Source organism: Gracilinanus agilis, chromosome 3 (assembly GCF_016433145.1).
Source record: "Gracilinanus agilis isolate LMUSP501 chromosome 3, AgileGrace, whole genome shotgun sequence".
NCBI lineage: Eukaryota > Metazoa > Chordata > Mammalia > Didelphimorphia > Didelphidae > Gracilinanus > Gracilinanus agilis.
Window position 1 is genome coordinate 45254169 of NC_058132.1, and position 20784 is coordinate 45274952.

General features: G+C 35.7%; 1 protein-coding gene across 1 annotated transcript in view; it reads left to right on the forward strand.

Annotated features, from left to right (window-relative positions):
* KIF1B (kinesin family member 1B) overlaps positions 1-20784 on the forward strand; it is a 184349-nt gene that overhangs the window by 71968 nt on the left and 91597 nt on the right. The window contains exons 13-21 of the mRNA XM_044667723.1: positions 389-531; positions 1262-1303; positions 4403-4614; positions 8789-8868; positions 10533-10608; positions 16825-16904; positions 17430-17536; positions 18437-18520; positions 20559-20739. Coding sequence (XP_044523658.1) covers positions 389-531; positions 1262-1303; positions 4403-4614; positions 8789-8868; positions 10533-10608; positions 16825-16904; positions 17430-17536; positions 18437-18520; positions 20559-20739 — 1005 coding nt within the window. The remainder of the gene's footprint in view (positions 1-388; positions 532-1261; positions 1304-4402; positions 4615-8788; positions 8869-10532; positions 10609-16824; positions 16905-17429; positions 17537-18436; positions 18521-20558; positions 20740-20784) is intronic.

Here is a 20784-nt window from a genome sequence, read left to right on the forward strand (position 1 = left end):
AAAAAAAAAGGGAAAGAACCTGCTTATACAAAATTATTTATAGCTGCTCTTTTTGTGGTGGCAAAGAATTGAGATGTTCATTTCTTTACTAAAAAAGAAGCATCTCTTTTTTATTTGCTATATGTTGGGTCAAAAACACCCAAGTAATGGAAGAGAACACAGATAGGAATGTGTAGAGATTAGAAGAAAAAAATTCTTACTAAAATTAACATTATTATTATTCCATTTATGAAATTAACTTGGACCTTTCTAGTCTTAATAGAACCAGTAAAATATTGGATCGAATATGCAGAGTATTTTTTTTGGAAATAATGGGATTGTGCCCTTGGAAAGTTGAGGGTTTGTTGACTTGATCAGATAAATAAATGAGTTTTCATTTTGAATACAGATATGCAGATCGTGCAAAACAAATTAAATGTAATGCTGTCATCAATGAAGATCCCAATGCCAAGCTAGTTCGTGAACTGAAAGAGGAGGTCACAAGACTGAAAGATCTCCTGCGTGCTCAAGGGCTGGGTGATATCATTGATAGTAAGTGGATTTCAGAATGATCTTATACAGTTCAATCTCTTTCTCTTAAGGTTGGGGTCATCAAAGGTCCATTGAATTTAGAGATGGCAATTTGGTGGCAAGTGAGGTTTTTGCTGAAAAAGAAGATCTCAGTTAAATAGTCTGAGACAGAGGGTTGGTGGATCTCACCATTATTTGAATATAGAGAATGTACACTGAAATGTTTATAAGCTGTCACTATTTGGATTCTCATTGGCATCCTGTTTTAGGTCTCCAATTAGATTATTGGGTAGAATAAACTGATCTGTCTACAGGAAAAAAAACTAGAACCTTTTGAACTTTTAAGAAATTGTACTACTTGGGAAACTCATTTTGCATTGTACCAGAATTAAGCTAAGGCTCATTATTAAAGGTTCTATTAAGCAAATTAATGGATTCCTAAGATTTGAAGCCCGTTGTTTACCTTTATGGTAAATTCTTGTTGGTTTAGACATAAAGTTATTTCAAGATTATTTTCTTTGCTAGTGGACTAAAATTATTATTTGAATCTTTCATGTCTTCATGTTGAATGTCCTCATGTTTAGTTCCTCTTACTGATTAAATTTACCTCTTAGCTGAAGAAAATTTGGATTAGTTTTATAATAAGTGGTGTGAATTTTTTCATCCTAACCAAATACCACTCTGTTCTCTCTCTATGTTGCCATTGAACATAAACTATACTTCTCATATTTTCCCTCCTGCTCACCTTCAGTTGATCCATTGGTCGATGATTACTCTGGAAGTGGAGGCAAATGTGTGTATCGTGTGTGTTGGTTATTTCTAGTGCCCTGACTTGCTAGTATCCGTTTGCTGGGTCAGCTATAAAATTAGCTTTGCATGCCAGCAATCCTAACAAGGAAATCCCAGACAGAGCATTTAATGTGGAATTAGAAGTGATCCTCCTTTTTAAAAAAAGTAGTATGTCAAACCAAAGTTTAATTACGTTTAATTTGTGACTTGCACAAAGTTAAAAGATCTCACAACCTATCATCACTGGGTTTGTTTCTTCTCTCATGTTATTAAATTAAGTTGAGACTTGTAGTTATAAAATCCTAGATAATACAAGATTATTTTTCTTTTATCTCAGTGCCTTGTGAATTAATGTGAAGACTCTGTTAAGCTTACACTAGCTCTCAGAGTAAAAAGGACTAAATTCAACTCCTCCAGTGTGCAGGATATTCATGCTAAAGCATCATTAAGTATATTGTTTTAGAGCCCTTTGTTTCTACAAAGGGTGTAGGGCAGCAGTATGATGGAGTGAAAGATCTGGAGTCAGAAGACTTCACTTTAAATGCCATCTCAGCTCCTTGCTGCTTAGGTGACTTTGAGCAAGTACTTGAATTTTTGTGGTTTTCAGTTTCCTCCTCTGCAAAATGAGAGGGTTAGATATGATGGTCAATATGATCCCAATAAATCTATGATCCTGTTATCATTCTACTCAATGGTTAGAGTAGCTTTCTTTTTCTTTTATTTGAAGATAGAGAATAACACCCCCCCCCAAAAAAAACTGGAATAAGTCTGTCATCATCCAGAAAGCAAGTTTAAAATTTGAAGATGGAACACCAAGCATCATTCATTGTTCTTTTCTCTGTATTCAGCAGGCTCATTCATGGTTATCCATTTTGAATGTTGTCTTAGCATAGAGAATTACTTCGATTTTGTTTGTTTTAAGAAACTAAAGCCAACTGAAGAGCCAGTAATGTTTGGTCTTTTGTATTAAGGCCCCAGTGTTGAGTTGATTGGTGTGATGTGGTTCAATGCTGACTTTCACATAGAAAAGAAGTATTTTACTTTTGGGTAGAACATCTCTGTCTGAGATTTCCTAGCTGAATGATACTGGTGTGGTAAAGCCTTGATCTGGTTCTCGCTTCTGTGTTTAAGGTGCTTTGGCCTCCTGCTTTTTGCCTAACTCTTTCCTTGGCAGCGATAGTATTTCTGGAAAGCAATGCATGACTCAGTTTTGATTATATAACAACACATGATTGTAAACCCTAGTCAGTTGTGACTACATTATTTTGGTCAACTCCTGTAATTTGTTTTTGGGCGTGTGCACGTCCATTGGATTTTGAAAACCACATTCCTCGTGTTTTTTTTTTCCACCTGCCTGACTGCTCAATTGCTCTTTTCCCCCACCCTGCTCCCCTTTTTAATTGCCTCTTGGCTTGTGTTCTTGTTTCCTGTATTTGTAGATGGCGGTTTTCAAACTGACTTGAAGCAACCTTTTTTCTTGGGTTTTAGTGATGAGTTTAGAAAAATAAACTTCTAGAGTTAAGAAAACAGAAGATAGAGCCCAAGTTATTTATTATTTAGCACTTGTCATAATTAACTCCTTTAAGGTAACATATTCAATTAATTTATTTAATTCTAGGCAAGTCATATATTTTATCAGAATAAATACTGACCTTATTCTTATTCTTATATGAATTCCTTATGAACTTACACCTTTGGATTTTCTCTGCCCTTTTTATGTCTGAAACTTGGCCAGCTAATGTTCCAGGAAGGAAGAACAACTAGCAGATTCATGAACTGTATTTTTATTTGTATATATATTATTAAAAATAAAATGAATTTTATTACAGGATTTAATAAATGAAAATGTATTATGTTCTTTAAGTCCTACATATCATGTAGATAACCTGTTGATGAAACACTTAAAAAATAGACATTCCTACATCTATTCAGGAAATGTGCTAGTTTGATTCTCATCAAATTATAAAGTCCCAAGCTTTGTCAAAAATCTGTACGCTTGTCCTGTGACTTTGTGTGTCAAATTTCAGTCTAGAGAACACCTATACAAATGTAATAGCAATTAAGATGTGCAGAGATAATAGAAATGATGGGAGATTATTAACTCTAAAGAAATCAAGCATTACTACTATTAAAGCAGCCCAGCCACAATACAAGAGCCTGAAGTAAAATTCTGAACTAGGGCCATTCATGTTTGCTTGTTCTCTGATGGCAGAGAGCTCATGTAAACTATGAAATAATTGTCCTTTTTTATTTCCATGCACTTACAAAAATGTAGACTAAACTACAATTCTGTAACTGCTAATTGCTCTTCTTTGCTGTAGACATTAACCAGAATATTGAGCATCTTAACCTTTATTAGAATTTCTAAAACTCATTTTGGGGAATGCTTCTTTTTTATTTAAAACCACAACTAGGGGATTCCACTGCTGAAGGTCAAGCACTTGACTCCAAAATACTTTATTTCATTCTACAGCTATAGATTTTTCACTGGTTCTTATGTTTTTTTAACTTTTAAAAAAATCATACTTTTTTCCATCTAAGGAGAATTAATGAATGGGCATTACCATAAAACAAATGAACTGAGCTCATCTTCAAATTTTGGCAAGTTGTCAAAAGGAATTTTAAGCATGAATAAAATTTTCCCCATTTAGTTTGATAGCATATTGTGAATCCTGTCTGTCTGGGCAGAAAACTGTCTCTTGAAAGAGGGCTTCAAAAAATATTATTTAGATTTTAGTCGGTTGGGATTTTTGTTGTATTTGAAAATTACTAGGCTTTCTTGGATTTCCCAAAGCACTTTGGGCCAAAAATATATCTTTATCCAGTTGTTGGCCATTTCACTTAGCTTTCCTAGGTAATGTTAACTTATTTGGGAAACTAAGATATTAAATCAAATTAGAGTTCTTAACCTCAAAATATTAGATTTCAAGACAGACCTGTTTCAGAACTGCCATCTAAAACCATTAAACTTGTCTTCATGTTGGCGCTTTAATGCTCTCCTTTCTTACACTGGTGTTCCTTCCTTTTTTTCCTTCTGCTCCTTTCCTTCTTTTGTCTCCTTTTCCTATTTCTCTGCCTTTCCTTCTTTCTATCTGCCTCTCAGATCTGAAAGATTTTCAGAACAATAAGCATAGGTACTTGCTAGCCTCTGAGAATCAACGCCCTGGCAATTTTTCCACAGCATCCATGGGGTCCCTTACAACATCTCCATCTTCCTGCTCACTCAGTAGTCAGGTGGGCTTAACATCTGTGACCAGTATTCAGGAGAGGATAATGTCAACTCCTGGAGGAGAAGAGGCCATTGAACGACTTAAGGTAGGTAGCAATTTAAACTGAATAGGTGGTCCTGAGAGGAAGCCTGACCTAGTGAATAGAGGTTTGGTCTTAGAGTTAGGAAAACCAATATTCAAGGCCTGACGTTGTCACTGCTGGCTTTGTGACCTTGGACAAGTCACTTAATATTTCATAGTACCAGTCAATTCTCTACCACTCTTAAGTTCTAGGTAAGTTGCCAGAATGTATTGTAGGAGGGGGTTTCCAACTCTGGAATTATCCAGAAATTTTTTTATCATTATCACTTATCAGGATCACAGATTTAGACCCTGGAGAGCATTTAGTTCAAGCCTTCACTTTACATGTGTGGAAATAGAGGCCCAGAGAGGCCCATAACTTATCTAAACTCATCCTGGCAATGAATCGTGTCATGTCCTTCCTGGTGAAATATTGTGGGGGCCACAGGAAAGTACTGGAGTTTAAAATATTTGATTTGGGAAATATAAATGCAGGTTCTTTGTAGAACTATGTTTAGAGAGAGTAAACAAATGTATGACTTAAGTGTTTATGAATTTGCTCACTTCAGCCTTTTTTTAATGTGTCACGAGATTTGTTCCAATAAATATGAGATGATATACTTGGAAAATTAATAAAATTCCAATATTGTTATAGAGAGTTCATTTTTTACCTATATTGTTATTTTTCACATTCAGAAGCCAACACCATGTCATTTGATGCTGAATAGCTCACACCAACAAGTTAACTAATGGGGGGAATGCCTGCCTTGCCTTATTTTTCATCTTATGCTGATTGTAGCAATTTCCTCTTGAATATTCATTGAATACAAAAGGAAGAGAGCAGCAAATCCTGCTCACAAATTCTTCTCCCTTACCGTTTGAGAAGAACATGGGAACAGAATATGATATCCTGCTATCTCCAGACTTGAGTTGTATATTTATCCTTCCACCAATTCCACCACCCACCAATCCACTGACTAAGCAGATTCATTGCTGCCATAAAGCAAAAGACTTTGCTTCAGTCCTCTTCTTTCCCCTTGGCACCCCCAGGAAGAAAGTGTGAGCTAGGACTTGTTGACTGTATTCAAGAGACTGAGGGCAATTCAACTGGTTTGCTTGCACTGCTCACCTCATTCCATTGAAATCTTTTGTTGCCATGGATATTTACAGAGAAGTCTCTGAAATCTTGTGATAACCACCTACTAAATAAATTCTATAAAGCAGAATTAAAGCCAGGGAGGGTTAGAGAAGGTGGCACTTATAGATAGTTGGCATTTTTGTTTCAATAGCCCTTTCCCTCTTGAAGTCAGTATTTAGAATTGCTGCTCCTCATTAAAGAAGGCTGTGGAAATGCTGCACTTTTGATTACTTAATGATTCAAAGTGCTGAGCTTGTTCACAATTAGAAGCATAGTAAGCTTGAGAATTGAGCATATCAAATACTTGAAGTCTTAGATGTGGCTAATATCTTCTGAGAAAAAGAAAAGATATTGTCTTCAGAATGAGGTAGTTGCTTTTAAAAATTCATATTTAGCAAAGAAAAGAAAACCTTGCTCAATGGAGTTGTTTATTCTTATTCTGTAGAATATCTCTCCATGTTCTCTCTTATTTTTCCTCTTCCCATCTCCAATCCCCTTTTTATTTTGCATATTGCTCACACTACACTCAGAAGCTACTTAAGAGAAAACAAAATTAACTCTCTTATTTCTTTAAAATAACAGGAAAGAAAAGTGAGGGAAGTGCACTCATGAAGCTGTGCTAATTGAAACAATTTTCTGCTATTGGAAAACAAAGTTACAAAATGAGTTCTTGTGAATTTGTCAAAGGAACAAGCATTTTCCTTTTCTAAATGAAAATTCATTCATTCATGATGTTTTCCAGTCATAATGTTAATGGAAGAGGTTGTGTTCCGAGCAAGAAAGGGAAATTTGGAGGTTTTCAAAAGAGATGAAACCTTCTAATTAGATTTTCAGTGCAGTAATAACATTGATGAAATGAAATCTTCAAAATTCTTAACATCCAGATCCCACCTTTGACACTGGATGTGTGACATTATGTTGGTCACTTATCCTCCCTGAACAAATTCAGTTTCCTTCTCTGTTAAATGAATGGGTTGGATTATCTGATCCTATAATATTATTTTAGCTCTAAAGTTTTATTATTCTATGATTTATTTAAGACTTTCTCTCCTTGGAGAAAAAAATTCTATATTTTAAATGTTAGATGTTGATGATAAAATCTGACGTTCATCTGAAGCTGCTGCTTACTTTGATCTGTATCTCAGAATCCTATCACATGAAACCAAATGGAAGTAATCTATCTCTAAAGCATAGTAATCAGGACCCATCCACTAAACTTCTTTAGAAGTAGATCTCTAATGCTTTTGAAGCAAGTTCCCAGTAAATGCTAAAGAAATATCCAGTTCTCTTGGAAAGGGAAGAAATAGGAGGAGAAGTTAAGTTTTTATGTGCCTCCCACCACAGCAGATCTTTGGAGATTAGGAATTCTGTTCCTAATAATAGAATTTGATGACAGATGCCTGGGGACCAAATTTATAACAATGGCTTGGCTATTCTGAGATATTTGACAATAAATGCAATTCATTTTCCTTATTAGAGAAATAAATCCTTACCTTCTCAAAGTAATTGAAATAACTTTAATTATTGAGCCATTACTTGCTTTTCATTTCGCCTTCAGGCAAAAAATTAATGACAGTTTACCACTTATTCATGAGCAAAAAGGATTTTGATGTATCTTTTGATATACCACCGCATTCAACTGAAGCATAGGTTTCTTAATGCTATTGTTATTTTGTGAAAGATGAGGGCTTCTTTGGGGAAGACTTCTCTTCCCTTGAATTTTAATGCTGTGATTATGTAACATTTCATTTGTCCTGTGCAGTGGCTTTCAAATGAAAAGTCTGAGAATGTTTAATGATTGAGAGTCAAGGAACTGCACTTCTAAGAGCTGGCATTTCTGGGCAACATGAAGGTAATAGAAAACTGCAACAGAGGAAGTTAATAAGTCCTCTGTCCCAAAAAAAACAAATAAACAAACAAGCAAGCGAGCATGTTTTACCTTTGCCTTTATTTGCCTTGGACTTAAAAAAAAAAAAAAAAAGCTTAGCCTTCCTTCTATTGAGTGCAGTTATGTACTATATCATTATTTTACAAGGCCTTAAAACCACAGCTAATATTTAACTTATTGTATATCTTTTTCTTATCCATATATTATCCTTATTAAAGTAAAAAATTTTGAAACCCTTAGCCTTCTTTTAGTCCAGGCATGTGCTCTATTATGCTATTTTAAAAGACCTTATAATCAAAGCTGGTCCTTAGTCCATTCAAAATCTTTTTGTTATCCACATAGTATCTTATTTGCTATTGGCCCCAATCCTGATGTAGCCTAAGGTGGTTGAGAGGGACAGGCATGATCTGAGAGGAAGAATTCTGGGTTCAATTCCTGCCCTTCAACCACCCCACCCCACCCACCGCATGTCATCTGAGACAGTCATGTTACTTCTCTTTCCTCAGCTTTAACATGTGAAGAATTTCTACCACATGCATCACAGAAATATTCCAAGGGATGTCCAGAGTTTTTTCAATTGTAAAGCAATACATAAATATGTTAGAAGATTTGAAATACATCATGATAAGTGTTGCCACCTAAATAGGATTTTCATACAAATTAGGCTTCTTTCACTATCCTTTTTCATTTGTTTTCATTTGCCTGTCTGGCATTGTAGTCAGTACTTTTTATTACTTAGGGGCTTAGATCATAAATACTAGCAAATATCAGTTATAGACGCAGGTAAGTACTAATTACTTGTCAGGTGTCTATAATTCTCAGAATCATTTACTTATTGATTATGGAATTGAGCATGTTATACATTGCAGTGTAACACCTTGATTAGCGGAAGGAGTCATGCTAGTAGATGTGATTATTATGAAACAGTGAAACCATTTTAAGTTATAGAACTTTTATTAAATTTAAAAAATTTAATTAATATATCTCTGAAATGTAAAATAAACTTTTATACATCAATTGCCATCAAAGGCGCTAAAAACCATCTCTACTGTAGTCCTTGAAGTCATCAGTGTATGATGCAATCTGTATGACTCTTTAGTACTCTGTGTAAGAAGGCCCTCTTTCATTTATAGTTTCTTATTTCTTATTTAGCTGTGGATTTCCTCCCTTTAGGAATCTGAAAAGATCATTGCTGAATTGAATGAAACATGGGAAGAGAAGCTTCGAAAAACAGAGGCCATCAGGATGGAGAGGTAAAGCCAGGAGCACTTGAGAGTCAATCTGTTAGCAGTCAAATTTTGACTTTAGAATGAAAATTACAAACTGGTGATAAAGTCAGAAGTTACATAGTAAGCATACTTTTCAAACCTCTTTAAATATCCACAGAAGACTGCAGATTGCCAAATTAAAGTTTTTTCATTTGCAAAGATAAATTGATATTAATGAAGGCTGACATTTTAAAGTAGGTCTGTTTGCCTATCTCTTTTGACATTTACCTTTTTTCTAGAATCATATTCATGTGGGGTAAGATAACTTAATTTCCAAATTTTTTCTCCTCCTTTTCTCACCCTAATTTTGATAATAATGAAGCACTTTTTGATTCTAAGTAAGTTTATGTTCAGAAAACATTTTTTTTCCTGAAAACGTTTAAAAGAAGAGCTGATTGTTGCATTAATTCTGTAGGCAAGTTGAGCATTACTTAATTCATACTTCCAAGGGTGAAGAGCTTTTTCAGGGTAGGTAATTCCTTATTTGGTCGAGATCTCAGTTCTTCCATGCCTCAGTATACTTCATGAACTAATGGGGCTGAAATTGTATTACTTTGTGGTAAACCTGTCTTCTAATTGATGTTCAGATGATAGACCTGTTTATTAGTTGAAGAAATTCTACTCTTTTAGCAGAATATAATCATGCATAAAGACTCACATTTCGCTAAGAGTAAAAGCAACAACAATATTTATTCAAAATTATCTTTGTACACATTGAGTGTTTCTTTTTTATATAAAATAAAGCTAAACCTCATTCCAGAGACTTTAGTGAAGATTTTTAATATAAATATATCTTTTTTTCATTAAAATTGTGTGTTAATTGTCTTCTGTTTTAGTTTAAGAAGTAATATCTGATGAGGCAGATTTGTTCAAATAATTTTGCTTCTTATCTCAATGAGCATACTTAAGGAAATAAAACAAATGGCATAGTTAAGATTTAGTTTATGGAGGGCAGCTGGGTAGCCCAGTGGATTGAGAGCCAGGCCTACAGATGGGAGATCCTAGGTTCAAATCTGGCCTCAGACACTTCCCAGCTGTGTGACCCTGGGCAAGTCACTTGACCCCCATTGCCTACCCTTACCATTCTTCTGCCTTGGAGTCAATACACAGTATTGATTCCAAGACGGAAGGTAAGGATTTAAAAAAAAAAAAAGATTTAGTTTATGGCAGACTTGAAGCAACTGTTAGAAAAATACTTGATAGGTATTTTTGTAAATAAAGTTGTGATTTAATTTATCTGCTCTTGACCATCATAGATCTGCTTTCCTCAGATTTAATTTTAGGGTTTTGCAGTTTTATTTTGTGTAACAAGTTTGCATCATATGCTCATTATTTTCTTAATGCAGAAGCTCAAAATATATATTTGGAGCGTGTACTTTATAATAATTTATCAGTTAAGACTGATAACTTTTTAAACCTTGTTAAAAATTTTTTTTTAAATTACTTGTTGTCAGGCCATATTCCCAGCTTTTATAGGTTGGTAGGAATGCCACAACTTGTATCCCATTGAGGCAGCCTTTAAGTACTCAGGGTGTTACCTCTATACCATAAATTTAAATTTAATTTGCTTACTCTATCTCTCAGTTTAGTTTCAATTCCTTTGAAGTGTCAAAGGTGTGCCATTGATTTGTCTCTTTCACTTTTTCTAGAGAGGCCTTATTAGCTGAAATGGGAGTTGCTATTCGGGAAGATGGAGGAACCCTGGGTGTCTTTTCACCAAAAAAGGTTGGAAAAATGCCTTTGTCCAATGGAAATAACTCCTACCTTATAGGTTCTTGCTTTGCCCTTAGCCACTCAGGCAGTTCATGTGTTCCAGCTATGACTGCCTTATTGATTTTTATTTTAAGATATGCCTTTGATACAAGAACAACCTGTGTCTCTGGAAATAATTATGTGCATCGTACTTCAGTAATCATAAATAACAAACGTGAGACCCTATACTTGCTACTGAATTCTCATTCATACTTCACTATATTTATTCATCATCCTGCTAAGTCTTTTTCTTCCCATATTGCTTCAGCTGTGGTTCATCTCTCATGTAGATTTCCCCTCAGAGACCATCAACCCTGTTTGATGACTCTTTGGAAGAATTTTCAGCTGACCAGGTTTGTGTAGGGAAGTTCTATAGGGCAATTAGCTGTGTAGAAAGTAGCCAATTGTACCTTTGTCAATCAATGTAGTAAAGAAAGCACTTTAAGTCTGTGTTTCCATAAGCACTTCTTTCTTTGCTTTTTTTGTATATAATCCTTGTATGCAGAGTTCTAAAATAGTGTATATTGTAGCCTGTAGTTGTATTAGACAAGTTTTTATTGTGTAGTAGCTTAGTTATGATTGAAAGTGACTATTAAACAGTTAATTGTGTGTGCATATGTGTTTAATGACAATGATAGATAAGAAGGATTCAATGTATAGAATATTTATGGTTAAGATATATTATTTAATTGGTCCCTCAGTTCAGGTGATAGAATTGGCCATGAAGACCTTTTATGCTCAAGCTTAAATGAGATTAAAGATGGCCTCCATATACTATTGTAGAGGGAGCAGAGTGAACTTTATATCATTATTTCTTCTGGTTTGGTGATAAGGAATTGTTGTTGTTGGCTTCCTATCTTTTTATTAGATTTTTCCCCTCAAGGACTTGACCTTTTCGTGTATGTATGCTAATTCTGGTGGATTTTTTTAAAGTTGTTGTTTTTTTTAAACCCTTACCTTCCATCTTAGAATAAATACTGTGTATTGGCTCCAAGGCAGAAGTGTGGTAAGGGCTGGGTAATGGGGGTTCAGTGACTTGCCCAGGGTCACACAGCTGGGAAGTGTCTGAGGCCAGATTTGAACACAGGACCTACCATCTCCAGGCCTGGCTCTCAATCCACTGAGATACCCAGCTGCTTCTAGATATATATGTGTGTGTGTGTGTGTGTGTGTGTGTGTGTGTGTGTGTGTGTGTGTTTTTTTTATTNTGTGTGTGTGTGTGTGTGTGTGTGTGTGTGTGTGTGTGTGTGTGTGTGTATTTTTTTTATTAACTGACCCTTGCTTTATACTCTCCTCAAAAAAATTGAGTTCCCTCTTTTTCCTTATTTCACATGACTCAGAGTCCCTCACCATCTCCTACTTTTATCCATTTTTGTAGAAAGCAGTGACCTTTCTTTGAAAGGTAAACTTCTCAACATGGACAAATGATCCCATTCCATTCCATTTTCTCTAGCAGCTTGCCCTTTGTATTATCCTCTCTCACTAATCTTCAGTCTTTCCCTATTTACTGGCTTCTCTGTTACCTACCACATTCATATATCCTCAGTCCTAAAAAACTGTCATTTGCTCTCCTTATCCTTGTTAGCTATCTACCATCCCTTGTTCCTCCAATTCCTTCTCATCTAAACTCCTTGAGAAAGCCATCTATACTAGGTATCTTTATTTCCTTTCCTCTCAGTCTTTTCTAAACTCTCTACAAACTGGTTTCCAAACTCACCAATCAATTGAAACTACTGTCTAATGTTTCCAGTGATTTCTTAATTGCCAAATCTAATGCCTTTTTTCAGTCTTCTTTCTTGACCTCTTTGAAGCTTCTGATATTGTTGCCTTCTTCTGAATACTACCTATTGGTTTTCATGACCCTACTTTCCTGAGGATTTTTTCAGGCTGTCCGATGGACCTCTTCTCAGTGTCCATTGCTGAAGGATCACGTCCACCTTATGTCCACTGACCATGGGTATCCCCCAAGAGCTATTCTGGTCCCTCTTTTCTTTTCCCTCAATTCTATCTTACTTAGTGATCTCATGAACTTCCATGGACTTAGTTATCTCTATGCAGACAATCCTCAGATGTGTATGTCTAGCTCTCACCTCTCTTGAGCTCCTAGCTTACATCACCATCTGCCTTTTGGACATCTAAAACTCAGCATGTCCAAAATAGAGCTCATTGTTCCCCAAAATTCTCACCTCTTCCTAACTTTTATTACTGTCAAAGGTACCATCATCTTCATAGTCACCAAGGACCACAGCCTCAGTGTCATCCTTAACTTCACACATCCAGTCTATTCCCAAGTCTTATTGTTTCTACCTTCTCAACATTTCCTGTAGAAGTCCCTTCCCTGGGGGCAGCTGAGTGGCTCAGTGTATTGAGAGCCAGGCCTAGAGATGGGAGGTCCTGGGTTCAAATGTGACCTCAAACACTTCCTAGCTGTGTGACCCTGGGCAAGTCACCTGACTCCCATTGCCTACCCTTACCACTCTTCTGCCTTGGAGCCAATACATAGTATTGATTCTAAGATAGAAGTTAAGGGTTTAAAAAAAAAAGTCCCCTTCCCTCTATTCTCATTGCTGCCACTTGCTACAGCCCTTCGCCACATCATTTTTAGGCTATTGAAATAGCCTTTTCATCGGTTTCCCTGCTTAAAGTTTTCTCCATTCCCACCCATCCTCTACTCATCTGCCAAAGTGAGCAAGTCTGACATTATCATGTCTAACTCTGCTCAGTCAATTCCAGAGACTCCATTTAACCTCTAGAGTAAATACCTTTCTTTGACTTTTAAAGCCTTTCACAACCCAATCCCTTCCTATATTTCAAATGTTGAGCTTTATTCCATTGTTTATAATCTAGGGAAATTGCTCTACTTGCTATTCCTTGACAAGATGCTTCATCTCTTGGCACCAGGCCTTTTCATGCTTCATCCTCACTTCAATCTCCTCTATTGGTTTTCCAGAAGCTTAGATACCAGCTTCTTAGGAAGATCATTCTGAGTCCTTCCCATTCCCCATGCCTACCTGATGGTGCCTTCCCTCACAGATTACTTTGCATTTTCATTCTATGTCTTTTATATGCATTGTTTGCATGTTTTCTCCTTATTGAATATGAACTGCTTGAGTGTTGAGACTGTTTTTTGACTTTCCTTATATTTCCAGGGCTTAGCCCAGTACCTAGCACATAGAAAGCACTTAAGGACTGCTTTTTGACTTGTGGACAGGGACAGTGTTTTTTTTCATTTTTTTAATGTGTGTCACCAGCATTTGGCACACTGCCACACATAAGTACCAGTTAATATCGTAAAGACAAAACAGCTTCTCTACCCAGTGACCAAGCATATTTCTGTAGGATTCGTGTTAAAACATGTAGAGCACTTCTCAGCATAGAGGCTATGGAGATGATGAACTCAGAGTACAGATGGAGAGAGAGAGTATGTGTGTGTGCTATAAAACATGGCTAATGCAGAAATTTGTTTTGCTTGACTTGTTGCTACCAGTTTTGGTTTCCTAGCTTTCTCAAGTATGAGGAAAGGGAAGGGAGAGGAAGAAAATTTGGAGGTGACAATAAAGTAATTTCCATTAAGTAAATAAATATTTGTTGGCTGACTAAAGTAGATCAGTTTAAAAAAATTTTTTTAAACATCAAAGATAGGTAAAAAGATCTTTTTGACATTTTTAAGCTACCAAGTATCAAAAGTTGATTTCCTCTTCTTAAGAAGAGTGCTTATTAAGATATAATTATTTTGAAGAAACTTGCTCAAGTCTATGTTTGATAGAATTTAAATGGAGTCAAATAGGGAATTTTCTGTACTACTTTATTCTTGAAAATGTAGTTGCATTTTAACATGAATTATAAAGCACTTAACTGAAATCCTACCATTTCCTAACTTTTTTTCATAATTTTCTTGAACTTTTTAAACTTTGTAAGAAAGGGAAATAATTTCTGTTCATGGAAATGATCAAAATTCAATATTTGGGAATTACTTGACTCCAGTTTTTTGAGTTGATGTCTCCTTTTGGTTATTTTGAAGATATATCTTTTGATTTTAAAACTGATGCTCAGGGACAGCTGGCATAAGGGCGAAAAAGAGGTTTTATGGGTTCAATATATTAAAAGATGGTTGCCAGAGGATTGAACTGTTATCAGTCATCAATTAAGAATAATCTCAAGTCAAAATTGACTTTTATGAAAGTTTATTTACAATTGAGAAGAAAGAGAGGAAGTAAGGAAATAAGAATCTATCCCACTAATTAATCCAGGTAGTCTTAACCCTCAGCTGAGGGTTAAAGGGCCTGAGGCCCAGAGGTGAATGGAGCAAACTTCATTCACAAAGTCTATAAAAAGAAGTTTCTTAATAGAAGTTCAGGAAGATTCAGTCTTTAAACTCACCACGTGGAACAGTCTTGGTCATGAACCAGCAAAGCTCCCTCAGATCCCCTTAACAAAACCAGAAGACCCTCACTCACTCAACTCCCTCTTTTTAAAGGGATCACCCGTGTGTCACCTCCAGTGCCTTCCCCTAGCCTTCATGTCCAATCACAACAGATGATTCTCACAGAGTGCCTAGGGGGCGGGTCAGTCGATTCCGATTCGACACTCACTCCAGCATATGTGGGTTAGGACCTCCCAGGATTGGAGGTACTCTCACCCTTGGTGATCAAATCCAAAGATGGGCAGTGTAGACTTAATCCAATTATCACAATGGGTAACACAGTGGATTGAGAGCCACATCTAGAGATGGGAACTACTAGGTTCAAATCTGGCCTCAGACATTTCCTAGCTGTGTGACCCTGGGCAAGTCACTTAACTCCCATTGCTCAGCCCTTATCACTCTTTGGCCTTGGAGCCAATACACAGTATTGATTCTAAGACAGAAGGTAAGGATTTTTTTTAAAAGCCTGATGTTCATATAGCTCTTGAAATGTCCTAAATGGGTAATAATATTAAACTTCCAGGACAGAATTTTTTTTAAGTCTTTTTAATAAAAGATTCTCCAGTATATATTCCCCACATAGCATTGTAAAATATGAAAGCAACTCCTTCATTGTTAAATGACTTAATAAATACAGTGCTTTAAAAAAAAAACAAACCTTACCTTCCATCTTAGAATCATAGAATCATTATTGTGGCAGAAGAGTGGTAAGGGCTAGGCAATGGGGGTTAAGGGTCAGGGAAGTGTCTGAGGTCAGATTTGAATCCATCTTTAGGCCTGGCTGTCAATCCACTTTGCCACCCAGCTGCCCCCCAAATACAGTACATATTGACAGTGGTTTTGACTTCCAAAGGAATTTTGTTGACTCCTAGGATCTAATTATAGTTTTCTGTTTCCAACTATTCCAAATCTTTCCCCTGTTGTAGTGTTAGTTTTCTGGCTTGGGGGGAGGTAGCTTTTTGTCATCCTTTGACATCCTCCTCCCTTCACCATCTTCCCTTCTGTCATTTCCTTAACTGCCCTCTAACTCTTCTTTTGTTCTTCATATCTTGCTGCCTTACCCTGATTAGATTTTTACCCCAAGACCAGGTGACTTATTTGTGGATTCCAGTGGGGTATTTTCACCGAAGAAGGTTGGTTTTAAAGAGCTTTAGAGACATTGTAGAAATAGGTGAAAAGGTCTTTTCAATAAACTTATGTGTTTATATTAACAAGTATCACTCATTTAGAATTTTGTTTCTAACTTGTATTATTATACTAAACCAAAGCCACAGAACATGCTTGATGGGAAGTAGCAAGAGGTAGAGAGGAATAAGGAACATAAGTGGGCATATTTTGGAACTATATGAAAATGGGGTTTCTTTCACTACATTGCATATTTGTTTAGTATTTTGTGGGCACATTCACTTTTTCTTTTTTAAGATTTAGAACTGAGTTAGCTTAATCCATGAAAATGGCCTGTCTCATGCTTCTTATGCTGTGTCCCTCTATAAAACTGAGTCCCCACCATTATACAAAAATTTCCATTTTTAATGAAAATGAATTTGAATTTATTGACAAGAGATAACATGGAAAATTTTCGCTTTCTTTTGGAACTACCACACATTGTTCTAGTAGGAAAGGTAGTTCCTCTTGTACCCTGATGGGCAAAAAGTAGAGAAGCCATTAATTTCTTATAGGATTTAGTTAGCTTCAACTGGTGCTTTGAGGAATGCTTTAATATTCCTGTTCACTTCAGGTCTCATAATATTTGTAATGTCTTTCAGACACCACATCTTGTTAACCTCAATGAAGATCCACTCATGTCTGAATGCCTGCTTTACTACATCAAAGATGGCATTACACGGTAAATGTGATTTCTTTTTTTAGTTAGGCTTTACTTAGCAAATATCTTATTTAATAATTAGAATGAATACTGCCCTTTGAAAAACTCATTTCTATGATTTGTCCTAAAACATTTTTTGCAGTAGCTTGTACAATGCTGTCCCTTTAACCTTTCTCAAGTTGCAAAATGATCTTTGCTAATGCAGTTTCTGTGATGACTTCTGGTTTGGGTAGTTTTCCCTTCGTATAAGATACTAGGTAAAAATGTTCTTACAGGCATTTTCTGCATTATCAGGAAGGCTTAAAGTCTTCTTTGCCAGCTTGAAGCATTAAACTTGTCACCTTGGTGTACCAAGATGCTTTGATTTCAAGTTTTCTGATACAAGATATTATTATTATTATTATTATGAAAACATTTTAACATCGTTCTTCACCCAATATTTAATCAGAAATTAGATAACATACTACAAATGTGAACACAAGATCTGTTTTCTCCTGTTTCTTATGTCTCATTGCTCCTGGGAAAAACATTTTCTCTTGTATGCAGGGTTGGCCAAGCAGATGCTGAGCGGCGCCAAGACATTGTGCTCAGCGGGGCTCACATTAAAGAGGAGCACTGTCTCTTCCGGAGCGAGAAGAATCAGAGCGGCGAAGGTGAGTGTCCGTGATTTCATTTTTAGTCTGTGTCCCGAATAATCCCTGGCACGGTATTCCCTCGCACTTTGTTTAGTCAGTATGGTGTACTATCAATGGCGGAGGAACCTGGTTTCCCTAGGAATGCAGGGGCCATTGTAGATTTTTACATGAAAATGAACTTCACAGAGTGGAGCTCTGTGGCCCTGCCAGGAGCTGAAGAGTGTATAGGCAGCTGCGCATGGCTCTGAATAGTAATGATCTCTTAGAAAAGAAGGCCAAGAGCACATCTCCCAGGCAGAGGCCTACAGGAACTCCGTCCAGGCTTTAACTCAGGAGATTTGACTGAAAGGGGAAAGAAAGTTCTGTTCTTCATTTACAAAAACAAAATCCTGTCAGTACTTTTATGCTCTGTTTATTCTTCCTTGGTCAGATTGTTATAGGCCATAGTTTGCTTCAAGATTTCAGATGTTTTGCCTAACTCTGCTCCTGCAGGCCAACCCCTTTCTGTTTCCTGCTTTCTTGGGAGAACTGTTTTTAGATGATGCCTAAAATTATATTCTCTTTTTCAATTTTATTCATAATGCAAAAGGAGATTAAAAAAAAACCCACCAAACTTCTCTGTTCCAAGTGTTTCATTCTGTGATTTTAGTAATAGTTCATGTAGATTTATGTAACTTTAATGGCTACTGCTCCTGGTTTTAATCTTATCACAAAGATTAAATTGATATATAGTTATTTTATATTCTTAGATAGTTTTGGTGAATTTAATCTAGCAATGAGACTTCATACTGTTCCAAAGGGGCTTTGGGTGAGGGCTAGGTTCTCTATCCTGCCTTTGTAATGTATCAAGTGCAGGAATATTTCCAATACCGAGTGCCATGGGTTTGTAATTTTAATTCCATTTTAATCTTTTTGTAGTTATTGTGACTCTAGAACCTTGTGAGCGATCGGAAACTTATGTAAATGGCAAGAGGGTTGTCCAACATGTGCAGCTACGCTCTGGTGAGTGTGGACAGATTCTTAGTTTGTAACCCAAATAATATGTTGCAAGTAGCTTGTGTGAATGATACTTTGATTTTTTCCTTTTGATTTCAATTAGAGAGCTAAAGACATTTATTTGTATACTTGTAGCCTACTCTGTTTCCTCCTTTAGTAAGCAAAGGGAAGTTGGAGATATTTGCTTGCATTTTTTAAAAGGATTTGCTAATCCCAATTATTTTTTTAGCTCTTTAAAAAATTTTGAATTCCAAACTCTCTTTTTCAGCCGCTCCCATGCCCATTAAGGCTAGTAGAATGATACCCATTGTACATGTAAAGTTATGCAAAATAATTATATATTAGCCACATTGGAAAAAACAAAGAAAAATAAAATAAAAAATATATACTTCAGTCTAGATTCAGAGTTCATCAGATCTCTTTCTGGAGGTAGAAATCATTTTACTTTGTTGGTCCTTTGGAATTGTCTTGGATCATTATATTGAACTGAGTAGCTAAGTCTTTCACAGCTGATCATCATTACAATATTGCTGTTACTGAACATTCTCCTGGTTCTGCTCACTTCACTTTGCATCAGTTTGTGTAAGCCTTCTCAGGTTTTTCTGAAGCCATCCATCATCTCTTTTTCCATCTTTATCATTTCTATAAATATTCAAATGTAAGTAAATATTTCTATGAATATTTTTGTACATTTGTCCTTTTCCTTATTCTTCCATCCTTTTGGGATTCAGACCTAGTAGTGGTATTGCTGGATGAAAGGACATGCACAGTTTTATAGCCTTTGGACATAGTTCCAAAATGGTTAGACCACTTCATAGTTCCACTAACTGATATGTGTGAGGTGGTACCTTTGAGTTATTTTCATTTGCATTTTTCTATTCAATAGTGAATTAGAGCATTTTTAAAATGTGACAATTGATAACTTTGTTGTTTTCTTATGAGAACATTATAATCTTTACCATTTATAAGTTGGGTAATGGCTTTTTATTTTTATAAATTTGGCACAAGCTCTTACATATTTGAGAAATGAGGCCTTTATTAGAGAAACTTGTTCTAAAATTTTTTTACCAGTTTCCTACTTGCCTTCTAATTTTGACTGCATTAGTTTTGTTGTGCAATAACTTTTTAATTTCATGTAATTAAAATTATCCATTTTACTTTTGTCTCTTGTTTAATCTTCTCTCTTCCTTTATCCAAAGATATGACATGTAATTTCTTCCATGTTCCCCTCATTTGCTTATGATATCCAACTTATTGTATGTATCCTTTTTAAAGCTTGACTTTGATATACCATGTGAGATGTTGGTCCATGCCTAATTTCTGCCAGACTGTTTTCTGTTTTCTCACTGTTTTTTGTTAAATAACAAGTTCTTGCCTCCAAAGCTTGGATCTTTGGTTTTATCAAACACTATATTATTGTGGCCATTTATTACTATATATTACATACCTAATCTCCTCCACTAATCAACCACTCTGTTTCTTAGCCAGCATGAGATTGTTTTGATGATTACTGCTTTGTAATAATATAGTTTGAAGCCTCATTCTACTAGATGGCCTTCTTTCACATTTTTTAATCGATTCTCTTGATATTCTTGATCTCTTGTTATTCCGAATGAATTTTATTTTTTTTCTAGATCTTTAAAATAATTCTTTAATAGTTTGATTGGTATGGCACCAAATAAGTAAATTAATTTAAGTACAATCAGCATTTTTATTATATTGGCTTGGCCTTCTCATGAACAGTTAATATTCCTCTAATTGTTTAGATCTATCTTTACTTGTATGAAAAGTCTTTTGTCATTGTGTTCATATAGTTCCTGGGTTTCTCTTGGCAGGTGGACTCCCAAGGATATTATACTGTCTACACTTACTTTAAATGGAATTTCTCTTTCTATCTTTTTTTACTAGATTTTGTTGGTAATATACAGAAAGTGCTGTTGATATATATGGATTTATTTTATATTCTGCAACTTTGCTAAAGTTGTTTTGACTAAATTTTTAGTTGATTCTTTAAGGTTCTAAGCCTGATTTTATTTTATACTAGGAAATCGCATCATCATGGGCAAAAATCATGTTTTTCGTTTCAACCATCCGGAGCAAGCACGGGCTGAACGTGAAAAGACCCCATCAGCTGAGACACCTTCTGAACCAGTCGACTGGACATTTGCCCAGAGAGAGCTTTTGGAGAAACAAGGCATTGATATGAAACAGGAGATGGAGAAAAGGTAATGTACAAATGCCTTATTTTCATTAGTCATCCTGATACTCAG